At 56.6% G+C, this 27,150-nt stretch overlaps 1 protein-coding gene across 1 annotated transcript in view; it reads right to left on the reverse strand.

Moving 5' to 3' along the window:
- Nucleotides 1-23,550, reverse strand: part of LOC122457243 — a 41,521-nt gene extending 17,971 nt beyond the window's left edge. The window contains exon 1 of the mRNA XM_043501226.1: nt 23,527-23,550. Within this exon, the coding sequence (XP_043357161.1) occupies nt 23,527-23,538 (12 nt within the window). The 5' untranslated portion in view covers nt 23,539-23,550. The remainder of the gene's footprint in view (nt 1-23,526) is intronic.
- Nucleotides 23,551-27,150: the final 3,600 nt, after the last annotated feature.

Consider the following 27,150-nt stretch of genomic DNA (forward strand, 5'->3'; position numbering starts at 1 on the left):
AGCACAATGGGGTCCTGGGCCATGATGGAGGCTCCCAGTGCTACCGAAATACTCCTAATATATAATGTACAGCACCCAGCACAATGGGGCCCTGGGCCATGACAGGGACTCCCAGTGCTACCGTAATACCCTCATATATAATGTACAGCAACCAGCACAATGGGGTCCTGGGCCATGGCGGGGGGTTCCCAGTGCTACCGTAATACCTCTTGTAAGTCTCTGCTTGCTCAGAGTGGTGCTCTGTCCCCCTCTAGTGGTAGCTAGGCCCCCTGCAGAATGATGAGCCTGCTATTGTCTTGGCTAAGAGACAGGTGTCTTTCAGCTCATGCGATAGAAGGTCCCAGGTTTGATCCCCACTGCCAACACCCTTGGGTGGGTCAGTGTTACACTCTAATATATAACGTACAGTGCCTAGCACAATGGGTCCTGGGCCAAGAGTGGGGCTCCCAGTGCTACCTTAATATACTTGTTCAATAATGTACAGCACCTAGCACAATGAGGTCCTGGCTATGATTGGGATGCCTAGTGCTACCATAATACCCCTAGTAAATAATATACAGCTATTATCATTCCAGAAAGGGGAAAGTGTTTTTCACCCCAAATTCATGCTGACAAAACCTCTCCTCCCAGCCCTGTGTGTCATGTAGGAGCTACACATTTGGTGGGAGGTATTTTAGGAAAGTTTCTGAGAGTTTGTGCTGATCGGGAGGGTGACTTTCCCTGGGATTCTGCTGCTCAGTCATGGAGGCACTTTTGAATCTCCCACCCTAGGCTGGTCCAAACCTTCCTATCTCTGCCTATGAAAACTTCCTGCCCGTAGACCCAACGGCTGCAGTCTGACTACACTGCATATTGGAAGAGAGACCAGAGTGGAGGGTGTAGAAGAGGAGTCTGGGGGTGGGGGGTGGAATTGCTAAAGCAATTCCAGCTGGAGGGCGAGGCGGGGGAAGACCCCCCATCTTCACAGACTGGGGAATGTCAGGATACTCAGGGGTTGGGGTTTTTAAGTTATGTCAGCCCATGTCTCTGAGCACGGCACTGTGGGGAATCACTAGCCACGCTGCATGGTGGAGAGGGAATGATGCGCGGAGGTGACCCCAGGAAACTGACCAACTGCAACCGGGCTGAAGATATTTGCCAGGCACAGGATGTAGGTGATGATGTGCAAGGTGCTGAGCTGCTAACGCATTACGAGAGCTCCAATGAATGACAGAGCCCATTTCCCCCGGCTCCAGTCTGCGACTTTGTGTTCTGTGGCTGAGTTCTTAGCAGGGCCTCTTGGCTCCAAGATCCTGCAGCCGCAGAACTGGGCTCCGGACTCTCAGCTTTCATTTAAAAAGGGGACCCGAGTGTCAGCAGTACAGTGCTGCTTGCCTGCATCTGCAGAGAGCCTGGAACTGTGGCTCTGAAGCGGGAGGGGGAACTGCCCCATCCATCTAAAGGGCAATTGACTCTGAAACCTAATGATGGCATGTTGAAATTGAAGGGGGAGGGATAAAATAAACTCTCCCCCAGCACAGCTCCTTCAGTCAATGAGCAGAACATGTCCTTAGCAGAAAAACACTCTGATTCCTTTCCTAGCCGAGCTGACATCTCCCCCTGGCCGTGGTACCAGTCAGTGTTTCTGTCTCCCTCAGATTACGACAATGGAGAAGCGTGTGTTTTCCCTTTCACCTACAAGGGCAAATGCTTCTCTGCTTGTACCAAGTTTGACAATCTCTTCAGGAGGTTCTGGTGGGCCACCACTGACAGCTAGTGCACGGACCACCAGTGGGTTTTCTATCCTGACTGAGGAGGGAGAAGGAGGAGCCAAAGGGATGGGCAGCGCCAGAGCCATCAATGTCCCGTGACACCATTTCGACGGATGGGGCTCCTGGATAAAAACCCAGGCCGAGAGTCTCAGAAGCGACGAGTGATTTTGGAGGCCCATCTGGAGACACCTTCAAAGGGCAGGTGCTCGGCGCTTGTGGAAGATCAGGCTCCGTTTAAGGTTGTGAGCAGCTGCCCCTTTAAGGCCACACAACTTGGGTGCCCAAAATCCAGACACTGGTTTGCCAACCCTGAGACCCAGCCTGGGCTGTTTTGTGTGATCAGCGCATCACTCTGGCTGGGGCTGGCCAGCCTGGTGCATTTCCCACTTTTCGCTGCCCTTGAAAATAAAGGCTCTTTCCGGGCAGTGTCTTTGCTTTGTTTCTACTAATGGCGGCCTCTGTTCACCATCTCGGCAGGCCCCGCCACCTTCCTTCCACCCTGGGGAGACAGGGCCATGGGCACAGGGCAGTCGCTGCTTAGTAACAGGGGGCAATGGTGTCTGGAAGGGGATCGCTCTGGGCACCAGGGTTTCAAGCCACAGCAACACCCCAGAGCCAAACAGAAAATGAGTCTGATTAAGTCTGAAGAAACAAACCTCCAGGCCGAGCTGTGAGTGCCTGGCCTTTGGCCCAAGCGGTGCACCAATATCCAGGGCACGGCTGGGTGTTTCTGTTAGGAGGAGAAATGGATGTGTGGGAAGATTCTTGGTGTGATCTTGTTTGTTCACCAAAGTGTGCCACGTTCCGTTTCTCTGACCCCAAGGAAAGAAACGGCAGCAGGCAGCTTCCAGGCTGCAAAATCCCCACGCCTGCACCTCCAGCGAGCTCTGTGCCCAAGCAGCTCTGTCTCGGGAACAACCCTGGGCCTGGCACCTGCTGCAGTTGCGACCAAGAGGAGCAGCGTTGGGGCCAGCGACTGCAGGGCAGCAGCCCAGGACACTGTCCTGAGTGGAGAGAGAGATAACGAGAGGGCAGCTGGCGCTGGGGAGGGGGCTCGGGATCTGCCCAAAGGGGCAGTAGAGGAGAAGGAGGCAAAAAAGAGGCGTCATGGGGGTGATAAGGGGGTTTGCTGAGGAAGCTGGACGTTGAAGGGCCACATGCAGGAGCCCGGCCCCGAGGGACTCAGATCCCACTGAGGTTGCCCACTGGGGCGCCAGCAGAGGGACCCAGCCTGGGAGCTGGGGGAGCAGATGCAGGGGAGGCGCTGTTGGTGGCAGGAGAGGGTTGCGCTCAGCATATTATGGGAGCCAAGGAGTGGGGGGAGAAGCCAGACGTTGCAGCCGGGGGGCAGAGCAGCTGATTCCCCCTGGGACAGCAGGGTGGAGGGCCTGAAGAATGTAGTTGATGGGGGTTTCCAGTTGGCTCATCCCCGGAGCAGAGGCTGGTTGGTCCTTGGGCTCTGTGACTCCTGCAGGACATGGGAAATGGACGGTTTGCTCCACTGTGTCCCCTCCACTCTGCCCCTGTGCGCCGTGGGCAGAGCCGGGGGTACCGCGTCCACAGCTCACCACTTGCAGGGAGGGGCGGCTGGAGGAGCCGTGGGCTCAGCTGGGGTCACTCAGGGCAGCGCCCAGGTCTCCTGCCGACTGGCACCAGCTCTGGGTCAGGCCGCCTGTTCCACTGGTGGGGATGGGTACGGGCTCTAAAGGAGACCTCCCCATAGGATCCCTAGGGAATGGTGCCCCCTATAGGATCCATCGGAATTTGTGCCCCCGTTAAAGGATCCCATAGGAAAGGGGCTCCCAAACTGTGGGCTGCGACACAGTCCTGGCTAGTCCCCTGTGGGCAGAGTTGGGGGGCACATGGGGGACATTGGCACATGTTGGCAGAGTGGCAGTTGGCGATGGTCCCCTCTCAGGGCTGGAGGAGCCCAGCGCCCCCGGTGGGTGACAGAGGGCGAAGCGGAGCTACCAGGCGATGGGCGGAGGGTGAGGAGAAGGAGCCAGCCGGGAGAGGCAGCTGCTTCTAGCGTGGCGGGATGGTTCACAGCCGTTCCTGCTCTGATCCAATGCACCCCGCAATCCGTGGCCGTCAGGCCACCCTGGAGTATCAGGCCCCCCAGGGATCAGGGCTCGGTGGTGGGTGATCAGGACCAACAAGGAAATGGCCAGGCCCAGCCTTAGCATCGGCTGCTGCCCGGCACCAAGGCCAGCCTTAGGATATGGCAGCCTAGCCGGGGAGGAGACTGTGAAGCATCCTGCAGCCAGGGGAGGTTCCCGGGGGTGGGTCTGACCCGGCTCCGGGAGCGGCCGCACAGGGGAAGGGGGAGCCCGTCCCGCCCCAGCCCAACCAGAACTAGCAGCTGGAGCCCGGCGCACAATAGGGGCCCCCAGCCAGGGTGTCCCAGGCTTGGGAACTAGGGGTGTGGCAGGAGCTACAGTGCCCCCAGGTTTCACTGGGCTTTTGTGGGTGCTGTCAGAAGGATGCGAGAGTCCTGGAGCTCGGCTGCACCCGGGTGATGAGAGCGGGAACTGTGCTTTTTCACACGGCTTTTGAACACACGTGGATGGTTTTCAGTTTCCTTAGCTAGGGGGGAAAGTTTGGGAACCCCTGTCATTGGATGCCATAGAGAATGGTGCCCCCTATAGGGGCCCCCAAGCCCTTGAGCAAGGACCCCGCACTCACTCTCTCTGAAGTCTCAGGGGTGGGGTCTTATTCCCAGTGAGCCCCATTCATGTGCCATTGCTCCCCATGGATCATTCCCGGGCTGGGTCAATGGTGACTCCCACTGACCTGCGCCAATTCCTCAAGCGCAGGATCAGGGCCCAGAGTCTGAACCCGTCACACTTGCAGGATGGGCCCTCAGCTCCCCACCACATGGCATCATCCGTGCGGTGTGGGGAGGGGCTGCACTAGAGACTGGGGCCCCTGCAGGCCGGGACTGTGTCTGTGTTCAATTCACACCCCCTTGGCGTGGGGAGAAGCGGAGGTATTGCATAGACAGGGGCAGAGCCCCTGCAGGTGTCAATCAGCCCCGCTCCACTGGATTGAACCCCGCCCCCCATGTCCAGGAGGCCCCCTAGTGGCCACGTGCGATAGGGTGAAGCGACACAGGGGGTGAGGAACGCACGGTTCCGTGGGCAAGTCTCCGATGCCAGATCCCCCATCTGATGGGAGCTGGGCCAGTCCACAGGTTGCTCACCATCCTGCTCCTGAAACGGGTGCGGGGCACGCGGTGCTGGGCAGACGCTGCCAACATGGAGCCTCAGGTGCCGCTTGCTTAACTGTGTGCAAGACGGGGCTGCCTGTGCCCCAGGGCCAGGCCAGAGGGCAGTGAGGCAGAGACACCGTTCAGGGGACGTCCTGGCCCAGACAAGCAGTTAAAACCAAAAGGTTAATTTGGAGGCGAGCTGGGGGGAAATCTCTGCAACGTGCCAAAGATTCTCTCTAGTTCCAACCCGAATTGCTTATGAAGCCAAGCGGCGCCGTGTGCACTGAAGATTTTATTCAGCTAACAAGCAAAGAAAAACCAAATCAGAAGGACACGGCGTGGAGAGGAAACTCCTGCAAACCCTCTCCAGCTAACGAAGGGTCCAACCAGCCCTGCCCCAAACCAAGGGCAGAGCACGGCTGGTGACGCAAGCACACGGCAACGCTCGCGTTAAATCGTCTGCAGCGTCAAACCACGGGGCGAACACGGCCCAGGGCCAGTCCCTTAATGGGCAAACGGGCAACCAAAGGGGGCTGGCCACACACCAAAGCAGTGACACTGGCAGCCGTGGGGGAGACAGACTAGCACAGAAACCACATTGGGTTTCGCCTGTCTACACAACAATCCCAGAGGGCAGTTGTTGCTTCCTCCGTCCCTGTTAGCCGGGGGGCTGATTGGTCCCCCCCAGACACAGGACAGGCTTCACCCATCGGGGCCTCTCTCTCCCCTTGGTCACCACAGGGGACTCAATCTGTGTCTGGGCCCAGCTTGGTGCCTCACTCTCTCCCCTCTGGCGACTGGTCTCTTGGTAGGAGCTGGCTGCCGGCTGGCTCCATCTCTGTGCAGGATTGGGGCCAACACCAGCAGGGGCTGGAACAAAGGGGCTGCCAGCCAGAGACCTTTGCTGTGAATGGCCAAGGGAAGCAGAGGCAGAGATGTGCAAGCGCCACTGGCCCCGAGCGTGACACAGCCACCAGTGACTCGAAGCTCCCTCCAGCCCAGGGCAGGTGAATTCCCAGGACAAGCTCCGGGGCTTGGGGGAGCTGGGATGATCAGCCGGGCCCTCGCCATGGCAGTGCCAGTGCAGCAGCAGAGTTCACAATTCAGTCCACGCCAGTCCCTCACAGTGCCCTCGGGTCTGCCCAGGCAGAGCCACATCCCCAGACAACCAGGCAGCAGGGCCCAGCTCTCCATAGAGGGGGGCACTGTGGGTCTGTGTGAGTGCAGGAGCTGGAAGTAGGAGGCGTGTGGCTGCCAGGGGGAGCAGGACTGGGATGTGCGGGATGTAGGCAAGGGGACAGAGACAGGAACAAAGCCCAGCAATATACAGGCTGCGAGGGGCTGGATTTTAACACCCTTTTCTCTAGGCTTTTGCAGCTCCGGGTGCAGGGGGAGCTCTGGAGTAGCCACACAGCCACGTCACGCATGTTAATGGCTGGATCTTGACTGGCCCATGGATCTTCTCGCCCAGTGTCTCTTCCTCTCCGTCCAGCCCTGCTCTGCTCCCCGCCTGCCAGCTCTGGAGAAAGGCGGGGGGGGGCAAGGCCAGGGCTGGGGTCTCTCTTGTGTCTGCTGATCGCCCATCTGTAACAAGCCAGAGCAAAGGGAGGCTGGATTAGTGCAACCATTCGGCCTGTCCGGGGAGCCCCAGCCCCAGGGGAATTACAGCCCCATACCAGGGGCTACAGCCGAGACTTGGGATCCTGGGAGCCCAGCATGAGACACGGCAGCATTTATATCAGGGCAGCGCCCAGGGCTCCAACCAAGATCCAGGACCCACAACGCCAGGCGCTGCACAGACCCATGACAACAGACAGGCCTGGACCAAGCAGCTCAGAATCCAAATCGACCAGACTGATACCAGGGAGGAGGGGAAACTGAGGCACCGCTGGGGCAGGGACATGCCCTTGTTCATCCAGTGGGGGCAGGTGGAAAAGCTGGGAACAGAACCCAGGTGTCCTGCATCACAGGCCAGGGCAATGCTTTCTGTCAATCCAGCCTTGCTGAGGCATCTCAAATTGGGCGCCCATGATCCCGGGTCATTTGGGGGAAATATCGTCAAAGTTACAACAGGTCAAAGGGAGCTGGGCAAGGGGGTCCCTAATCAATGACATCCCCCCAGAGCATACTGCGCCCCCTCACCAACACACCTAGCCCCTGGAGCTCCCATCAACCCCCTAATCTACAACACTCCCCGCAAATAGCTGGGACCCCACAGAGTCATGCAGGGCCCGCTGTGGGTCACCCAGCCCAGCTCCCACATGCCATGGGGCCCGGGCTGTATCAGAGCCCTTCCGTAGCCTGCCCTGCCACTGGGCCACACCCTGGGGGGAGAGGTCAGCAGGGCTGAGGGAGCTGCACCCCCCATCCAGACCCATAGCCCCCTCCCCTAGTGCCTCAGGGTTTGCTCCCCTCCACTGGGGTCGGCAGTGGGGACATTGGGTCTTGTGAGTGATGGCAACAAAGATGGCCACCACCTCCCGCTGACAGGGACAGACTGTGCAGGACCCACCTAAGGGGCTCTGTGACCCCCATAGTGTGGGGAAGGGGACACGGGGGATGTGCTGACCCCTTGGGCCCACAAGCAGGGAGGCCCCGACCCCGCACAGGCCGGACATCAGTGGCCAAGCAGGTGGTGCTGGGCCAGTCACCTCCATGGACTCTGGCCCAGGCCTCCCCAGCCCCACAGGGGATCCTTGCACCTCCCCGGCACTGTTTACATGTCCCCCCACAGAGCAGCAAGGGGCACAGCATGGTGCTCATGCTGCCCCAAAGTGGGTTTTGCTGCCCCAGATGTTGCAATGAAGGGCCCATGGAGCGGCAAAGGGGGGGTCTGTTAACTCCCCACTTCTGTCTAAAGATCTGGCTACACTAGGGGATCCCAGGGGCTGGGAAGACTCACTCCATGGGCTGTGGAAATGCTGGAGCTCAGTGGGGGATGTTTGTCAAACAAAAGGGGTTTCCCCCCTCAAAAATGGCCTTTTTCTGCCCCCAAAATGGCTATTTTCACAAGACACCTGGGCCTGTCCAAAGTTTCCTTTTCTGCAAAAACTTCGGTGACTTTTGCCATCAAGATTCCGACAGAAGACATTCCCAGGATCCCACAGTTATCGGAAACCGGGACATGGATCTTTTTCACGGGCCAGAAAGCCCGGCATTTGGTAAATGGCGAGAACCATTCCTGGGAACATTCTGATGAAAACATTTTGCAAAAACTTTTGGGGGAACCTCCCCCCTCCAAAGTCGGCCCATTTTCACCTTGCAAAACAGGAACAACAGGAAAACATCTGCATTTTTTTCCACCCCACCCCCAAGGCTGGGCCTGTTGTGTTTAACAGCTCAGTTCTCAGCCACCCAAATGTCCTGGGATGTGACACTCCCCAGTTGCACTTTCCAGTCTTTCTACTTACCGTACTGCTCTGGCCCCATTGCCACAGCTCACAAGGTATTTCACCTCCTAACTCCCTGTGAGGCAGGACAATTAACCTCATTACACAGGTGGGGAAACTGAGGCACATAGCTGCTATGTGACTTCTCCGCATTTGCACAGGAAGGGTGCAGCAGAGCAGGGAATTCATCTCATAGTGACCAAGTCCCAGGCTAGTACGTAACCACTGGGCCACCCTTCCATGCAAGATGCCAACTGCAGTTCTGTGCAGAAACTCTACTGAACTCAGAGCTGGGCATCTCACTCCCTATGGACACCCCGGCCAAGTGTTGCCAAGGGCTGACCAGCCCTAGAGGGTGCTGGGTCCCCATAGGCCAAGCCAGGCAGAAAAGCCCCATGTAGCTCTGCTGTGCTTCTCCCTGGCCCCTACCTGAGTCCAGACAGTACATGCGTTTCTGGTCCACATCGTAGTTTCTGGTCAGAGAGCACCAGGGCCTCCCACTGGCATCCCCATCTGCCGTGCAGCCCAGGTAGGTCCGGTTCTGATAGGTGAACGGGAAGGCGCAGAGAGCCGTGGAATTGCCAGCCAGTACTGGGAAGATAGAGAGGGGAGGGGGCAGTGTGGTGCAGTGGTTAAGTCACCGCATTCAGAGCCAGGACTCCTGGGTTCCCTGCTGGGGACCTTGGGAAAGTGACTTCCCCTTTCTGTGCCTGTCACCTCTCCTGCCTGTAGGTCAATTAGACTGTGAGCTCTTTGTGGCAGGGACTGGCACTCACTCTGTGTCTGTGCAGCAATGGGGCCCCGACCTCGGTCGGAGTCTGTGCAGCACCTGGCACAATGAGACCCAGTGACATAGAGGCCCATCAGGGACGCACTGCCGTGGGTCAGCAGTGCCTGTCAGGCCTAGTGTACTCACTACACCTCACACACCTGGCAGAATCTATAGCTAACCAGTGTCACGGGCGGATCACATACAAACAGGCAACATGCTGATCCTGAAAATCGTTGCATGGGCTGTGTACAAAAAGTTATAAAGAGGGGCTGGAATGATGTTCCTCAGATGTGTTTGGCAAGCAATGAATAAGCCCTAGAGTAAGGAACGGGCATTTGCTTCTCTGGCCAGCCTGCTCCTCAGGCAGAGACAATGACGGTCCATTTACATATAAGGTAAACAAAGCCATCAAGCTACCAAGCCGGGGAGAAAACAGCCCAGCCTCTGCAGGAGAGAGAAACTGGCTGGGCCCACATTGCACAGAATACATTGCAAAGATTTTCAGGACTATAAAAAGAAGGGGAAAGAACCCCATGGGGTTATCCGTGACTGGGCAGACACAAGAGGCTGGGGCTCCTGAGTCCTTCAGCTAAAGGGGTAACATCTCTGGGAACTGAGCACAGATGAGAAACTTGCTTAGGAAAAGATCATAACTGGCTGACATTCGGTTCTAGCCTGAGAAGAATGTTTCTACTGGTGTTTGTTCATGAACGTTTCTGTCCTTATTCTTTCAGCTTGCCACCACTTAAACCCATGTCCTTTACTTCATAAACTTGTTTTACTCTTACCACAGAACAGCTTGGTGTTTGGATTGACTCAGAGGGTTTGTCAGTCCCAGTTAAGCCAATAAGCGGCTGGGTGCTGTCTCTTTGATGGAGCAGCGAATCTGATCAGATTTCGTGTGTGCTACCATGAGAGGCTGTGAGATTTGGACTGGCAGAGTCCTGAAGAGTTTGCTGGCAGGGCAGATAAGCCGGTTGGGGAGCTGACACACAGCTTAGCCACAGCAGAGTAGGGTAACAGAGAGGCTCACAGTTCTGGGAATCCCAGTTGGTTGTCAGAGGCCCTGAATTCGATCAGGGTCTGTGTAGGGCCTGGCACAATAGGGGTCCCTGATTTCTGTCAGGGTCTGGATGGCACCTGGCACAATGGGGCCCCTGTTCTCAGTCAAGGTGCGTGCAGCGCCTGGCACAATGGGGTCCCTGATCTCTGGTTTCAGGTGCTTCTGCACAGTAAGTTACCAGACAAATACTACATCAGTGTGAACATGCAAGGTTGTACCAGCCTGTCCGCAACCCCAGATCCCTGTCTGTCTAGTGCAAACCCTGCTCCGGGAGGGACCCTTGTGCTGTTACACCTATAACACCCCAGAGCCGCCCTACATGCCATGCCTAGGGCAACGGATCTGCCTCACCCCGCTGAGCTCCTGGGCACGGTTTGGGATAGGGGGCCGTATTGTGTCAGGCAGATTCAGTGTCACCAGACCCACACATTCAGCAATGGGGACTCTGGCCCCCAAAATTACAAGGTTGTTAACAATCAGTGGGAGTGTCTTTTCCTTTCCTGACTGGTTCCTGGGCTGTTCTTCCAGTGCCAGCTTCTCCCTGCAGCCCCAAGGGACAGAAACCTCATTTCTATGTTTAAACTGAAAGTTGAGCTTCCCCCATAGTCACAGGATTCCAGGATCTGGGGTTTGACAAACACATATGGCTGCCTTTATATTCTGGGTTTGCCCAGCGCCAAGCATAGTGGGGTTCTGGGCCATGGCTGGGGCTCCCTGTGCTACCGTAACACCCCAAATAAATAATGTACAGCGCCCAGCACAATGGCGTCTTGGGCTGAAATGTCCCCGACAGCCTTGCCCAGCACCCAGGCACACCTGTACCAGGAGGAGGGTGTGGTGGGGTTCCCAGCTGGGATTCTACCTGGGGTGGCTGTGAGGTGAGTGGCCCCTGACCTCCCTGCACTGATCCCCTCCTTTCCACCCCACTGCCCATCCTTACAGGTATCAGTGCAGTAGCTCCAGCGCCGGTCCCGGTCATAATTCCCAGTTGTGGCACACCAGAACCTGCGTGGCTTGGCAGCCTCATCGGTGCAGGTGTAGAACACTCGGCCCCGGTACACAAAGGGGAAGACACAGGGCTGGCCACCCGTGTTGCCTCCGGAGAGATAAGCACTGTCATAAACATACAGCTAATGATAACATAAAATCCTTCCTGAGCAGCTGTATTGAATCCTTACCTACAAAGGGTTAAGAAGCTCAAATAACCTGGTTGGCACCTGACCAAAAGGACCAATAAGGAAAGAAGATACTTTCAAATCTGGGGGGGAGGTTTTGTTTGTGCTCTCTTTTGTTGTTTCCGCTTTGTATGGAGAGAGATACCAGGCAGGAAAAACATCTCCTGAAAACATACCTGAAATGAGCGTCTAAGATTAGAAAAATTGTAAGTAAGGGCAAGGCAATGCATAAAATTATCTTTTGTTTTAGCTTGTGAATTTTCCCTATGCTAAGAAGGAGTTTTATTCCTGATTTGTAACTGGGAAGCAGAGTCAGAGGGGAATACTCTGTGTTTTAAATATTTTTAGTTACCTGTAAAGTTACCTTCCATCTGGATCTTGCAGGTGTGATTCTCTTACTTTTTTTATAAATAAAATTCTTCTTTTAAGAGCCTGATTGATTTTCAGTGTCCTAAAAGCCAAGAGGTTTGGTCTGTGCTCATATTGTAACCAATTAGTTGGTATATTATTCTCAAGACTCCCCAGGAAAAGGGATGAAGAGGCTTGGGGGATAGGCTCCAATTGACCCTTCCCTGAATTTTTGTCTAAATCACTTGGTGGTGGCAGCAATACCGTCCAAGGACAAGAAAAGGAATTTGTGCCTTGGGGAAGTTTTTAACCTAAGCTGGTAGAAATAAGCTTAGTGGTCTTTCATGCGGGTCCCCACATCTGTACCCCAGAATTCAGAGTGGGGAAGAAATCCTGACAGGGACAAAGAGGTGTCACTGCTGCGTGGGGGGGCTCTGCAGGGCTGCTTTCAGTGCTACGCCTCTGGGGAACCCTGCAGAGATCAGGGCCGCACTATGCAGATACAAAGCCAGAGACTGTCCCAGAGAGCTTGCAGACAAAGGGCAGGAGAAGAAACTGAGGCATGGAGACGGGAAGAGCCTTCATCCCCAACCCACCCTCCCCTCCATTAGCACAGCAGTGCTCACCTGGAGGGACTGGAGCATCCCTATCAGAGCTACTCTGCCACTGATCCACATCCCCTCACATGTGTCCCCTCCATGACAGCAGCTTCACGTCACCTGATCCCAGCCCTGGCAGGATCTGAGAACAGCCCATCGCCTGGGGATCCTGGGGCTCTGGGGATGCTCTCTGAGGTCACTGCTGAGATTCCTAAGCAACATCCCCTCTATTGCCCCCCTGCCCAGCCAGCCTCTGGGCATTGCAGGCTGAGGCTGGGCAGGGCTGTGCTCGTTCCATTACCTGCAGCACGTTCCCACCTTGCGAGAGCTGCTGCCCTCAGCTGCATGGCACAAGCAGGACACACGGCGCCAGGGACCGATGCACACGGTTATTACAGATGTGCATTGCTGCAGTGTCCAGAGGCCCGGCCAAGATCAGGCCCCACGCTGCTGGCCGCGGCACGGACATTGTGGAAGTGGATCTGGGTAAAATACCTTTGACCGAATCTTTTTTTCTGCGAAAAATGCCAATTAGGGTCGACCAAAATGTTTCACGAATCCATGTCCACCTTGGCAGGTTGTTTCCATCAGGCAAAAGACTCTAAAAGATTTCCCCTGAGAAATGTCTTTTCATTTTAGTTTTTAATTTCAAAATGCTTGAAATTGAAAAGAAACAATTTGTTCGACCCAACAGGATTTTTTTTTTAACTTTTTGATTCACCAAAACTTTCAAACATTTATTTTTTTGGATGGACCGAGAGAAATTGTTTGTTGAGTTTGGGATGAGGAAGGAACAACAGATGCTCCTGTGCGTGGGAAGACAGAGAGCAACCGAGTGATCACTGAGTCCAGCATCTCTAGGAAACAGCGAATGATTGTCCGAGAAAAATGTGGCTGAGTTTCCTGGAGCTGAGACAATTTCCTTGTAGGACATAGGTTTCTTTGGCCTAGAGCCTGAGCGGGAGGTGGAGGGACACAGGGGTCACACCCAGGGACATCTCCACTCGCTTTGTTTCTCTCTGCTTCTCACCTTTTGATTTCAACAAAAAAATCCCGCCTTCCACCCTTACGGGTGTGGAGAGAACCTCCAAATAATGAACTGAGTGTGACCAGTGCAGAAACTCTGCCTGAGTCTGCTGAGAGCCTGAGCCCCTCGCTGTGAGAGGGGGGAGCTGCCCTGAGTGCGACTGACACAGCGACGCTGCCTGAGTCTGCAGAGAGACTGAGCCTGTCGCTCCGAGGAAGGGGAGCTACCTCCAGCGTAACTGATGCTGCCTGAATCTGCAGGGAGCCTGAAACCACAGCTGGGAGAGGTGCAAACAGCCCCGTTCCCCTCAGTCCAGCCCCCTGGGCTCTGCAATTGATGCATCTCCCACCATGCTTTGTGTCAGCTGGGGGTTCTGGCCCTGCAGAGGGAGCCGGGGAGCCAGAGGGTGCCCCCCACCTCAGGACGAAGGGGGAACGTCCCAGCCCTCACCCGTTTTATAGCAGTGCTTCCAGTGGGAGTCCTGGTCGTAGCTGGCGGTGGTGGCGCACCACAGTGTCCTCCTGGCCCAGCTTCCGTCCCGGGTGCACGTGGGGTACGATCGCCCCCAGTAGATGAAGGGGAAGACGCAGGCGGCGCAGTCTGAAATGGGGAGAGGAAGCAGGTCAGAGACATGGACACAGAGTGGCAGGAAGCACCGAGCACTGGGGGTGCGGGGCTGGTCTCTGCTGCAGGGAACACGAGGTGGGGGCTAATCTGTGCCAGGGGGAGCATGGGGGGGCGGGGGTCTAGATGGCGCCAGGTGGATCTCGGAGGACAGGGCAGGATGCTCCTTCGGTGCCTGGTGGAAGATGCAGGCAGGGGGTCCGGATGCAACTGGCAGTTGCGCCCAGTGGCCCTACATTGCCCATGCCCAGCATCCAGGCACTGTGCCCATCCCCTGCACCCCCCGCTCAAACATGCTCCAGGATCCCGTGTCTGCCAGTGAAACACGCTTGCTCCCAGTCCTGCCTCCATGGGAGGTACCCGGATGCCAGGGTCTCCCACACCGGAGCGATGGCCAATGAAGGGCAGGCCTCCCCGCCCCCATGTTACCCCCCACCACCACCCAACCGCACCCAGGTGGCTCCATTGCGGGCGCCGCATCACGCAGCTCCAAGGAGCCGGGTCTCACCTTCCAGCGCCCTACAGACGGGCAGGAGCAGCCAGCCACAGGCCAGAAGCCTGACACCAGAAGGCATCATCCCAGCCTGCACGGAGCCTGTTAGAGCCAGAGACACTCCCCCTGCAACCTGCTAGAGCCAGAGATGCTGCCCCCACGAGCCTGCTAGAGACAGAGATGCTGCTCCTCCCCAGAGCCTGCTACAGCCTCCCCAGTGCCACCGTCTCTATCGCTCCCAGCCGCATGGCACAGGGCGTCAGCCCCTGAACCCGCTGAGCAGGTTCTACCAGGAGGGCGGCTCCTTCTCCCTGCCCGAGTCCCATGCTCACTGCAGCCACAGCTAGAGGCAGAGCTGGGGAGCCAGCCAGGGGCAGGAGGGATGCAGGGAGCCCAGCGACTGCCCTAGAGACCAGAGGGGCCCAGACACCTCCACTGAGTCAGCCCCCCAATTCACCGCCCTGGCCCTGACTGCCCTGGGGTCACAGCCAGAGCCTGATCTCTGTGCCCCCAGAGTTAATCCAGAGCAGGCTCAAGGATGTGGGGTGGCCTGGTGACGAGGGAGGGCACAAGACCTGGGGTCTGCTTCAGGACCCTGCCTCAGTTTCCCCATCTGCACATTGGGGATTGTGACCCTGACCTCCTTTGCAAAGAGCCTGGAGATCTACTGCATACGAGCAAGGGATTATTATTGTTTAGCCGAAGGATCAAAGCGGGAAAGATGCCCTACCATAGGAGCCAACTCTGAGTAATACTTTGTAATTATTGGACTGAAACATTTTACTGTATTACAAAATACTAATCAGAACGTTTCCTTCCAAGGAGGGGGAAATGTTTTAGTTTGAATTTAGCATTTCGATTCTTGTCATTTCAACTCTTACATTATATTGAAATCTGAATTTTAATATGACAGCTAGATATTACTGTATATTACAGTTTAATCTTCAAAATTATCAGAACGCAACATTTTGTTAATTTAATTACTGTGATATTTGTATTTTAAATTATGAGAAAGCCCTATTTTGATCACATAGAAATAGATTTCTGTGCCATTCTTGACACAATCCAACATTATCCAAATGTTTCACTGCTTCTGCTTTGACATCTTTCAGCATTTCCATTCCAAGAGATTTCTGAAACATCGATTTTTCGTTGGCATTCGTGCTGACAACAGATTTCTGAAATGTCACATTTCCCTTGAAGTGGCCATTCTGCTTTCCGTCTTTCTCTGCACGTAGAGTCATAGATCCCAAGGCCAGAAGGGTGATCTAGGCTGAGCCCTGTACAGCACATAACAGGGAACGCCCCCAAAATCATTCCCAGAGCAGATCTTTTAGAAAAACATCCAATCTTGGTTTTAAAATTGCCAGTGATGGAGAATCTATGACTGGCGCTGGGTGCATGGGGTGGCCCTGTTCCTCTTGCTGTCCTGAAGCCAGCCCTGGTTGGTAGAGGTGCCTGTATCTGGCCCATCCGGCAGCACGGTAACTGACCTGCTCCTGTTGCACCCCCTTAAAGCCAATTGTGACACCACACGTGGGGCCTGCCTCAGTTTCCCCTCACTTGTGAAGCAGACTTTCAGGTACCAAAAAGTGACCCCTTTGGAGGGGACCAATGCAAACAAAACTTTCATCCCAATGTCCCTAGGAGGTTGTGACAGGGGGAAGGGGAGACTCTGCAGGCGTGGGGCTGTCAGTTACATTTCCCTGTCCCAGACGGTCCACCCTAAGGCCCCTTCACTCCTGGATCCTGGTGACAGATAAACACCGGCTGGTTTGGCAAAGGCTGTGCTGTGTTTCTTCCAATCCCTGCAGAGCGCGGTGTACTTTCCAGAGGGAAAATCTGCCCCTGCTGAGCACCAGTATGGAATCCACACATATGTGCCAGGCTCCAGTCTAGAACCCTCTCCCCCTACCGAGTGTGTAAGCTTCCAGTCTAGAACCCGCCCCTCCTGAGTGTGTGCCGGGCTCCTTTCTAGAACCCCAGCCCAGCCCAGCCCAGCCCATCCCTGCGTATGCTCTAAGCTGCCCGCTAGAACCTCTCCCCAGCCCAGAGTGAGCTTGGAGTGAGGATTCCCAGCTGGAGCAGCTCCATTGACATCAGGGCCAATTGTCATCCTCTGGGACCTGCCCAATGTCCCATTTCATTGCTTGGTGCTGCTGGTGCAAACAGTGGCAACGCAATCTTGCTGAGCAACAGATGGGCGCATTTGACCTCCTGTCCTAACCCCAGCTATCTGTGGCCGGCCCGACAGGCTGGGAGAGAGCCGGACACATGGACAGAGATGGGGGTACTGGACACATGGACAGAGATGTGAGGCCCCAGGATGGTCTGGAGCTTTATGACCCTTGCTCATGAGGCACAGAATTGGCAACTTGACTCCATCACCCCCAGCATGAGACAAAACAACCCCATCCGGACCTGGCCAACGCTCCAGCCTGGAGTCTGCCCCGGCCCTTGCCACCTCCTATCTCCCACCCCATCTTCCCCGCCCCTCGCCACCTCCCATCCCATTCCTCATCTGCCCCAGCCCTCTTGGGACTGGGAGTGGCTGTCGCACTACAAAACCAATTTTCCCTCTTTTGGTATTGACACCACGTCATCAATTATTGGGAGTGGACCACATCCACCCTGACTGAATTGGCCCTGTCAACACAGGTTCTCCACTTGTAAAGTAACTCCCTTCTCTTCATGTGCCAATACATATTGATGCCTGTATCTGCAATTTCCACTCCATGCATGCATAAAAAACCGGGTTTTTTACCCATGAAAGCTTATGCCCAAATAAATCTGTTAGTCTTTAACGTGCCACTGGACTCCTCGTTTTTGCGGTTACAGACTAACATGGCTACCCCCTGATACTTAGAGGATGAAGGTCTACAGAGCTAACTCTGCCCCCGCAGGTGACACCTGTGCTCCCCCAAGCCCATGTTGTGTCTGCCCCGAGCAAGATTCCTTCCCAGTACATGGTAGCTAAGGCGAAGGTGCAGTGGGCTGGGAGCCAGGAGCTCTACTCCCATGTCTGCAGTCTAGTGCACATCATAGACCTTGGTAAATAGCAGGGCCCTGTTTCTCAGTCCTGGTTGGCAGGCAGCTATGAGCCCCCAACCGTCTCCAAATCAGCTGCATAAGGCCACTTCAGGCAAAAGTGGGATGAGAACCCAGCTCTCTAGCGTGGCAGACTCCAGCCTCAGACACAGCCTTTCACAGTGAATGTGCCATGTATATGTGCTGTTGTTAGCCTTTTTAACCACAATCACAGTCCCCTCCCACAGCCAGAGGAAGAACCGAGGAGCCCCAATCACCAGTATTCTTCAGCTCTCCAGCAAATCGCTGTCTATCCCAGGGGCCAACTGTGTGTCACATCCCCCTCTGGGGGTGACTCCACATAAAAGCTCCGGATTGCTCTAGTGGTAACGCTCAGTCCTGCAGAGCTGATGGACCAAAGCTCACACCAGGCTGATGATCCCCAGGGGCACCTGTGTCAGTCTCTGATCTTCTTAAACCCACCCTCCAAGTGTATTTCATTCTCCCAGGGCTCAAAAATCCCCTTACCCAGGCTGGAGCCCTGAGAGCCTAGAACCGGCCAGTGATGGCACCATGTGTGACCCAGCCCAAGTGTCCTGCACTGCAGCCGTTTGCTGCTCAGGGTTCGGGGGCAGGGTGGTCCGGAGCCCCGTGTCCCCTCACTGCCCTTTGCTTTGCCTTTTCTTAGGCCTGGGGGGAGGGCTCACCTCTCAAAGCTTATTGCACTCTGCCAGCAAAGCTGATTCGGCAGCTGCCCAAGTCCAGCTGCAAAACATGCAGAAGGCCATTAATAATCCCGGCAGCCCGTACAACCCAGGCCAGGGGAACATCCCGGCTGCCGCGGTGAACGGTCTGCCCAGCACCGTGTGGCGCTGGCTCCAGGGCAGCTGGAAGAGCCCCTTGCGGAAGCTCCTGGCCTGGACCTACGAGAATAGCAGCTGCCTGATTTTCTTCACCCTCGACTCGCCCTGCGCAGGGAGATGCCTGCGGAAGAACGGGCCCTACAGCATCATAGATATGGTGAGCGACACCTTCCGCCCCCTTGACAACAACTCCAAGGCCTCTGTCTTCCAGCAGATCCACAAGGAGGCCATGACACCCCAAAGGCTGGCACTGGCTGCAATGCGTGCCCCTGCTGCGCTGAGACAACAACAGCTGCTGGGACTGTGGCGGAATGAGGCCACCGCTTGCCTGGACAGGAGGTGAGCCATGGGGCAGCAACTGCACCAACATGCGGCTTCCCTGCCAGCAGCCTCCATCATGTCACAGAGGAGTGGGGGTGCCAGGGCAGGCAGCGCGGGTGGGGGGGGATTGCTGGAAGATGGGGTACAGTTGGGTGGGGATGGCAGGGCATGGGGCATCGTCAGGGGGATGGCAGGGCAGGGAGCACAGTTGAGGGGATGGGAGATGGCAGGGGGGCACTGTCGGGGGGATTGGGGATGGCAGGCCAGGGGCACCATTGAGGGGATGGCAGTGGGGGGGGCACCATCAGGGGGATGGGGGTATGGCAAGGTAGGGGGAACCATTTGGGCATGATGGGGTATAGCAGGATGGGGGGACACCGTTGGAGAGTTTAGGGTGATCCAGAGGTGGAGGTGGTGGCACTTTTCTTCTTACAACCTGTGATTTTGTTGAGTTGAGCCACTCCAATCTCCCCTCCGTTTTGATTAACACCAATAAAGTGTCCGAGCATCTTGGGCCCTCGCATCTCTGGCCGTGTGTCTCGGCTTTCCAAGGCGCGCGAGGACTCCCATTCTCCCTGGCAGTGCCCCCTTCCTCAGGCCAGGCCTGGGCCCCCATTTTTTGCCTGGGGCTCTCCCTGAGCCCAGGCCCCCGAAGCCAGCTGTCATTTATCAGTCGCCAGGATCCAGGACTGAAGGGGGCTTGGGGTGGGTCTGGGACAGGGACATGTAAGTGAGACCCCCATGCCAAGTGGGCACACTATTGTTCTAACGCAGGTCTAATGCAGGGCAGGTTGTAAGTGCCAGGAAGGGTAAGAATACAGGAAGGGCCAGTCTGGGTAACAGCTGGGGCCGGGCCCCCAGGCACCACCCTGTCCTTCGGGGCTGTGACATACCAAAGTACAATCCAGACTAATGAGCAGCTGTGTCACCCCTGTCCTGCACCCTTGGGTGCCTTACAATGCCTTGCTGAAATAGCTCCCACGCAGGCCACTCACGAACAGCCTCCAATATGCAAGCCCCACCTTGAGTGTCCGTGTGTAACTACAGCCTGCCAGCAACACCCTGGCTCTCACCAGCCCTGGTTATACTGCAGGGTGACCCCGACGCACCCCCAGTGCCATATTTCCCCCAGAAAGCTATGTCTTGTGCTGTCCAGCCCTCTCCTGGACAGCACAAGTTCTATTCAGTCCATTGTTCCTTTCAGAGAATAATATGCACACAACTCGTCACCCTCAATGGAGTTTCCCAAACACTTCAATTTAAACACACCGGATCAGCTAAAACAATAACGTTTATTAACTACAAAGAGCGAGATGGTAAGTGAGTACAAGTCAGACATGGATACCAGAAAACTAAAGATAAGACGTTTACTAATCCCTAACATAACAAACTACATCCGGTTCAAGCAGAGTTTCTCCCCGCATGCGTTCGGCAGTCTTACTGACCCAAACCCCGGTCAGGAGCCCTCTCCCAGAGTCCAACAGACGCTTCCTTTGTTCCTACCGGTGCCGTGAATGTGCTAGGCAGGGAGAGAGAGTGGGGTCCTTGGGGTGTTTGTCCCTCTTTTTTATACTTTCTGTCCCCCTCTTGAAAAACATTCGCAGCTGGGCACGAGGAGACGAAAAATCTGTGTGGAAGGATGTTCCCTGCTGGGGGGGGGGGGGTTCACCTGTTTGGCCTGCCTTTGCCTTCCCTTCCTGCTTGCTGACTCTGTTTACTGCTTAAGTGCAAATTAAGCAGCACACACATACCTTTGCTGAGGACAGACTTGTTTGCCTATCTCTGTCTGGGACTCTGTGGTCTGGCACATGTGTTAGTAACGCCATACAGGCCTGACTTCACATGCCATGTTCCCACACGTACTTTCCCAGGGCAATAATGACCAACAACTTACGAATGTTTACAGGACTCCTTACAAGCCAGACTTGGGACAAAGATGGTTACAGTTGTGTGTAGGGTGTGAATACAGCGGTGTAGTGTCACCAGAGCTCCTGGTGCTGCCCAGTGACTGATGGCCCCATAGCAAAGGTGCTGAACATGTGGCTGGGGGTGGTGGGTTTTGGGGGGTCACACAGCATCAGGGACCCACTGAGTGTCTGACACACCTGGGGAGACCGTCGGTCTGCATGCCCCTTCTGCGCCCAGGTAGTGCCCCCGGGGACAATGGGGTTGGATAGGTCATGCCCCTTGGTGGCTGTGTTGGTGCCTGGGCCCTGTGGATGCTCACCCAGGGAAGGGGTTTATAGCCCAGCCCGGCTGAGCCGAATGCTCCATCCCGCACCGAGCTGCCAATGTCCCCAGCCCACTTCTCCCACTGGCGCAACTGCGGCTTCAGAAAAACACAGCCCCATGCGGCCATGAAGGTGGCAGAAGAGCCATGGGACCGGCAGCCTCCAGCCCAGGAGGGACCATCCTCTGGTGGCCTTGTCTGTGGCAGGGAGCTGGAAGTGAGCAAGGGCCTCCCTCTTGAGCTCTTCACCCTTCCTCTGGGGGCAAAGGGACCTCCCTGCCCCTGGTCCCAGCCGTGTGACCCCCTGGGAATCTAGCTGGGATCCGGGTTACAAGGAGGGAGCAGGGTGGAGCAGAGGTCCCCAGCAGGGCAGGAGGGGGTAGAGCAGCACAGCAAGGGTGTCTACGGGGGGATGCGGAGAGGGTATCTGTGGCAGGTGGGAGAGAGCAGGGGCAGAGGGGAGAACAGGAGGGTGGGCAAGGGGCATGGGCGGTGCACACTCTGCCCTGCAAGGGAAGGTCAAGAGATGCCGGTGTGGTGCTCTATATCCCTTTATTCACCAGTGCACACTATTACAATAATCTTTGTACAAAGATGCCTTGGGAAGTATCATGTGGAAATTCATAACCGACTGGTTAATAGTGTCCTGATAAAATATGTGTGGCCACATTGTATGTGAAGTTATCAGATTGCACCGTATAATGTGACTGAGACATATTCCAAGACTGGGGAGTGGCCAGACCAGTTCCTCAGGAACAAAGGACAAGCTGACGCCTCAACCAGGTGTAAACAAGGTCAATGGGTCATCACCTGCTAAATGGCTCTTCATTGGCAGGAGAAGGGACATGGGCAAAAAATGTCCATCTTAAAAAGATACACTTGGGGTTCCCATCCATACAGACGTGGTGTCTCCTAGACCTCAGCTGGAGCTTCTCGAAGAAGGGAAAGAGCTGTAAGAAGGAAGGGTCGAAGCCCCCAAATAATTCCTCCCTTTCACTCCTCCCACAGCAAGAGGGATTTTGCAGCTAACTGGCTGGCTCGGTGTCCATCAAAGGGAGCTATCCGCCACTTTATTTATCACAGATGGGTTCATAGATGGACGGATGGATGGATGGGTTCATGGACGGACAGATGGATTTACGGATGGATGGGTTGACAGACCGATGGGTTCATGGATAGACGGTTGGATGGACAGACAGATGGACGGATGGGTTGATGGATGGATGGGTTGATGGATGGATGGGTTGAAGGACAGATGGGTTGACGGAAGGATGGGTTGGTTGTTGATTGATTGCATTGCAGCTTACATTCTCCTCCCACCTTGATGCCCTCCCCCATGGGCTGTGTTTGGGGCTGGGTTTTTCACTGATGTTAGAGAGAGGTTCCTGTTGACATTCTTCTCCTCGCAACTGTGGTTGCTCTTGTCATCGCACTGGTACAGGGGCAGGTTACAGAGCGTGCACCATGCGCTCCATACAAACTGCTTCCCCCTGTATCTGTCCTGACTGAACATCTCCTGGAAGGCCAAAGTGCGGCGGTCACTGTCTATGGCGCCAAAGATCCTGTCCATGAGTTCCTGGATGTGATTGTCATCCTTCAGGTCCTTCCAAGGCGTGGGTCACCTGGCACTTGATCTGACCCTGGGCCTTGTCCAGGAGGTGAGAGACGGGGCTCATCCCATTCTGGTCCAGGCGGACCATCAGCCACTCGGAGTGCAGGGAACGTTGGCCACTTTTGTCAGGTTTGGAAGTGACAATGTGATCCCCCTCATACAGAAGGTCCATCTCCAGCTTGGATTTCATCGCCTGGAGCTCTGCCATGGGCAGGTATTTCTGCAGCTCACTCGGGCTGGTGCCTTTGCACATGGATTGCAGCAAGGAGATGGCCACCGCATACTGAACAGTGGTGAGGGATGGTGACGGGGCGATACCTGGGGGAGAGGGGGGTTGGGGGAGTCTGAGCCCAGGGGTAATCACATACCAAGCACAAAGCTAATTAACAGGAACTGTACAGACACCTCCATGGACCCCAGACATTCATCCTCCCCCTGCAACCCCAGAAACTCTCCCTCCCAGCTCTGGCTCCCATCTCCCTCTGCACCCCCAGAATCACCCTTCCCAGCTCAGGGCCCCATCTCCCCCTGCACCCCCATAAACTCTCCCTCTGGGCTCAGGCTCCATCTCCCCCCTGCACCCCCAGAATCACTGGTTCTGAGGCAGTGGCTCTAGGTAACCCTCTGATTCCAGCAGACACAAGGGGTCCCTGCTGCTCCCTTTGTGGCTAGGGGAGCGGGGCAGGACCGAGACATGCCCCCCTCAGGCTGGTCACTCACTGATGGACGTGATCCACGATGGCTTTGAGTGTGGCTGAGTCGATGCTCCCGGCGGTCTCTGGCCCGAAGCAGAGGAGAAGGGGCAGCAGCAGGAGTCCAGCCCTGGGCATCCACCCCGACACCTGCACAGACCCCCAAGGGGTTAGCACCCCCAAACCTGGGGCACAAAACCAGACCCCCGACCCACATCCCCTAGCCCCTGTTGTGCTACTGACAGGAGAGGGGGCAGGGAAGTGTCCCTGGGCAGGAAGGAGATACCAGGGTTTCCATGGGGCAAGAGACGGTGCAGGGAGGGACTCACTAGGGTTTCCATGGGGCAGGAGCAAGGGGACAGGGGGACTTATGAGGTTTTCCATGGGACAGGAGAAGGTGGGGGACTCACCAGGGTTTCCATGGGGCAGGAGCAGGAAGTGCCATCAGGAGAGTACTTACAGAGGCTCACACCAGATTCCCAGTGATGGGCTCTCAGCTCTCAGCCCCTCTCTTTATAGACCCATTCTCCCTCCCCCCACCCCAATTCTGGAGGGGGCGGTGCCCACTCCGGCTGTCCCTGTGCCCATCCCAGGGGAGGCAGCCCCAGGCGCCACTCATCTGCTTTATTCAATATTGCCTTTAAAGGAAACCCCATGGGGCTGAGCCAGGAGCGATGGAGTACGCAGCAGGGACACACCCCCCCCCCAGAATGACGGTGGGGCCTTAGCATTATCCCCAGCTGCCAGGCTGTAACTACTGGGGTGGGGCCAGCAGACAGCGCCCCACTTAAATGTAGGGGGCAGCTCACCTCTTTCCCAGCAACCGGCTCAGGCTCTCTGCAGACTCCGGCAGCTTCACTGCATCCATCACACACAGGGGATTTGACTAGTCTTGGAGTGATTGTCTCAGCCAACGAACGGGGATGGCAGGTGGCGAGGGCCGGGGTAGATGTGGGATGGGGGACGGGGCGTGGGGGCATGGCGAGGGCCAGGGCAGACGGGGCCTGGGAGATGAGAGGTGGCAAGGGCCAGGGCAGATGGGGGATGGGGCATGGTAAGGACCAGGCAGACAGGGGATAGGAGCTGGTGAGGGCCAGGCAGGCTCATTGGCCCCAGCCAGGTGGGTCTGGTTTGTCTCATGCTGGGGTGAAGGGTGAAGTTGCTGATTTTCCACCATGTGAGCAAGGACCACAAAACTTCAGCACATCCTGGGGCCTCACATCTCTGTCCATGTGTCTGGCGCCCACATCTCTGTCCGTGTGTCTGGCTCTCTCGCAGCCTGTCCAGTCGGGCACAGATGGCTGGGGACAGGGCAGGAAGCCGAATGTGCCCATCTGTCACTCAGCAAGATCAGGTTGCCGCTGTCTGTGCCAGCAGCACTGTGCAATAAAATCGGATGTCGGGCAGGTCCTAGTGGGTGTCAATCGGCCCCGAGCCATTGGAGTGAATGGGGCAGGTCCCAGCGGGTGCCAATCGGCCCCGAGCCATTGGAGTGAATGGGGCAGGTCCCAGCGGGTGCCAATCGGCCCCGAGCCACTGGAGTGAATGGGGCAGGTCCCAGCGGGTGCCAATCGGCCCCGAGCCATTGGAGTGAATGGGGCAGGTCCCAGCGGGTGCCAATCGGCCCCAAGCCATTGGAGTGAATGGGGCAGGTCCCAGTCGGTGCCAATTGGCCCCGAGCCATTGGAGTGAATGGGGCAGGTCCTAGTGGGTGCCAATCGGCCCCGAGCCACTGGAGTGAATGGGGCAGGTCCCAGCGGGTGCCAATCGGCCCCGAGCCATTGGAGTGAATGGGGAGGTCCCAGCAGGTGCCAATTGGGCCTGAGTCATTGGAGTGAATGGGGCAGGTCCCAGCGGGTGCCAATCGGCCCTGACATCAGTGGACCTGCTCCAGCTGAGAAGACGCCAAGCTCACCCTGGGCTGGGGACAGGTTTTAGATGGGAACTTAGAGCAAACGCAGGGATGGGGGTTCTCGACTGGAGTCCAGTTCTCGCTCAAGGACTGGACAGAGGTTCTAGGCTGAAGCCAGGTCCCCATGCCAGGATGGGTGGTGTTCTAGATCTGAGGCTGTTACATATGGGCATTGGCGGGGTTCTAGCGCCAAGGCTGACACACACTTGGGAATGGAGGGAGCTCTAGATTAGAGGCTGTCACACACTCAGGAGGGGGCGGGGTTCTAGATCCAAGGTTGCCACCTACTCAGGGGGGCGTTTTAGATCCAAGGCTGTCTCACACTCGGGGGGGCAGGGGTTCTAGATCAGAGGCTGCTACACACTTGGGAGGGGTGGGTGGGTGGGTGGGAGGTGGTGGGCGTTTCTTCTTGCAACACATATCATTTTGCTTAGTCCCTCCCACCCCGTACGATTAACACCAATAAAGTGTCAGAGCATCCTGGGTCCTCCGGTCTCTGTCCGTGCATCTGGCGCCCTCGTCTCTGCCCGTGTGTCTCGCCTTTCCAGGGCACGCAAGGCCTCCCAGTCTCCCTGGCAGTGCCCCCTTCATTGGGCCAAGCCTGGGCCCCCTTCTTTTTGTCAGGGTGACCCCCGTGGCTCCCCTTCTCCAGACAGGAACCTCTGGCACCATCCCCCCCCTTGTTCTCTCCGGGGCTCCCCATGAGCCCAGGCACAGATGTCCCCCCTCAGCAGCCAGGTGCCCAGCAGGGACTGGCAGAGACGGAGCACAGCCTTTGCCAAACCAGCTGGCGTTTATCAGTCACCAGGATCCAGGCCGCACCCTGGGAAGGGGGTTCATAGCCCAGCCCGGCTGAGCGGGATGCTGCCACCCCACCCCCCGCCCACCCCGAGCTGCCAACAGCTCCAGCCCAACTTTCCCCACTACTGCAACCACAGCTTGAGAAATAAATGGCCCTTGCAGCCATGGTGGCCTTGTCCCTGGCAGGGAGTGGGGGGGCAAGCGGAGGCCTCCCTCCCAATCCCCTCACCCTTCCTCTGGGGGTGAAGGCACCTCCCGGCTCAGCCCTGTGACTCACGGGGAATCTGGCCAGGATCCGGGTTAGAATGAGGAGCAGGGCAAAGTGGGGGTTCCCAGCAGCACAGGAGGGCAGGAGAGAGTGACTCTGGGGCAAATGTAGAGCAGATGTCTCTGGCGGATGGGTGGAAGTAGGGGGCAATGGGAGAGTGTCCAACATGCGGGACGGGGAGCTCAGGATTTGGGGCAAGATCCTTGTCGGGAAACAATCCTTGTCCCACGGATCACAGATAAGTCCAGTGGAAAGGTCTGGCAGGGCCGCGACTGCCCTCGGGGCGTATCTGCTACATGGGTGGGTCCCCTGGGGCATATGGCTCCAACCACCAGTCATCAGCAATGTCGCCTTTCCCCTGCCAGCCACAATCCCAACCCACGCTCAGTGGCCGAGCCTCGCCCGCCAGTCACATCGGGGTTTGGCCTGCTGGTTCAGGTGACCCGAGGCTCATTTCGTCCCATTTGCCTCCTTCGGTCGATCCCTCAGGCCAGTCCCATGCCCCATATACGGCTTCTGGGAGCTGAAGACACTTGCAACAGAGATCAACCGGGAATCGGGATCTTGCCCAAACTTCAGCCTCTGTGTCACAGACTCGGCCAGCTGCCCACAGGCTGGCTCCAGCATCTTCTCCGCAGAGGCTCCGGGGTTCCCAGTGTGCTGAGAAGCGCATGGGTGACTGCTCCTGGCAGCCGGCGGTGAGGGCTGGTTGGTGGCTTTTTGATGCCCAGAATCGTGCACAGATCTTGAGGGGCCGACTCTCATAGGGCCCAGTGAGTGAGTCATCGACTGATTTTCCAGAAAGTTTCTTCGCTCTCAGCAGTCCACGGCTTCCTGAAAGCTGTGCCCGCATGGGAGTCCTGATCCCGGGGGGGGGGGTTCCCCTGCTGGGGTATCCGCAGGACGTGGGGAAAATACCTTATGAACCTGCGGTGACAGCTGCAGAATCCCAGAAACGACGGTGATCCCTGT

Source organism: Dermochelys coriacea, chromosome 23 (assembly GCF_009764565.3).
Source record: "Dermochelys coriacea isolate rDerCor1 chromosome 23, rDerCor1.pri.v4, whole genome shotgun sequence".
In the NCBI taxonomy this organism is placed as follows: Eukaryota; Metazoa; Chordata; order Testudines; family Dermochelyidae; genus Dermochelys; species Dermochelys coriacea.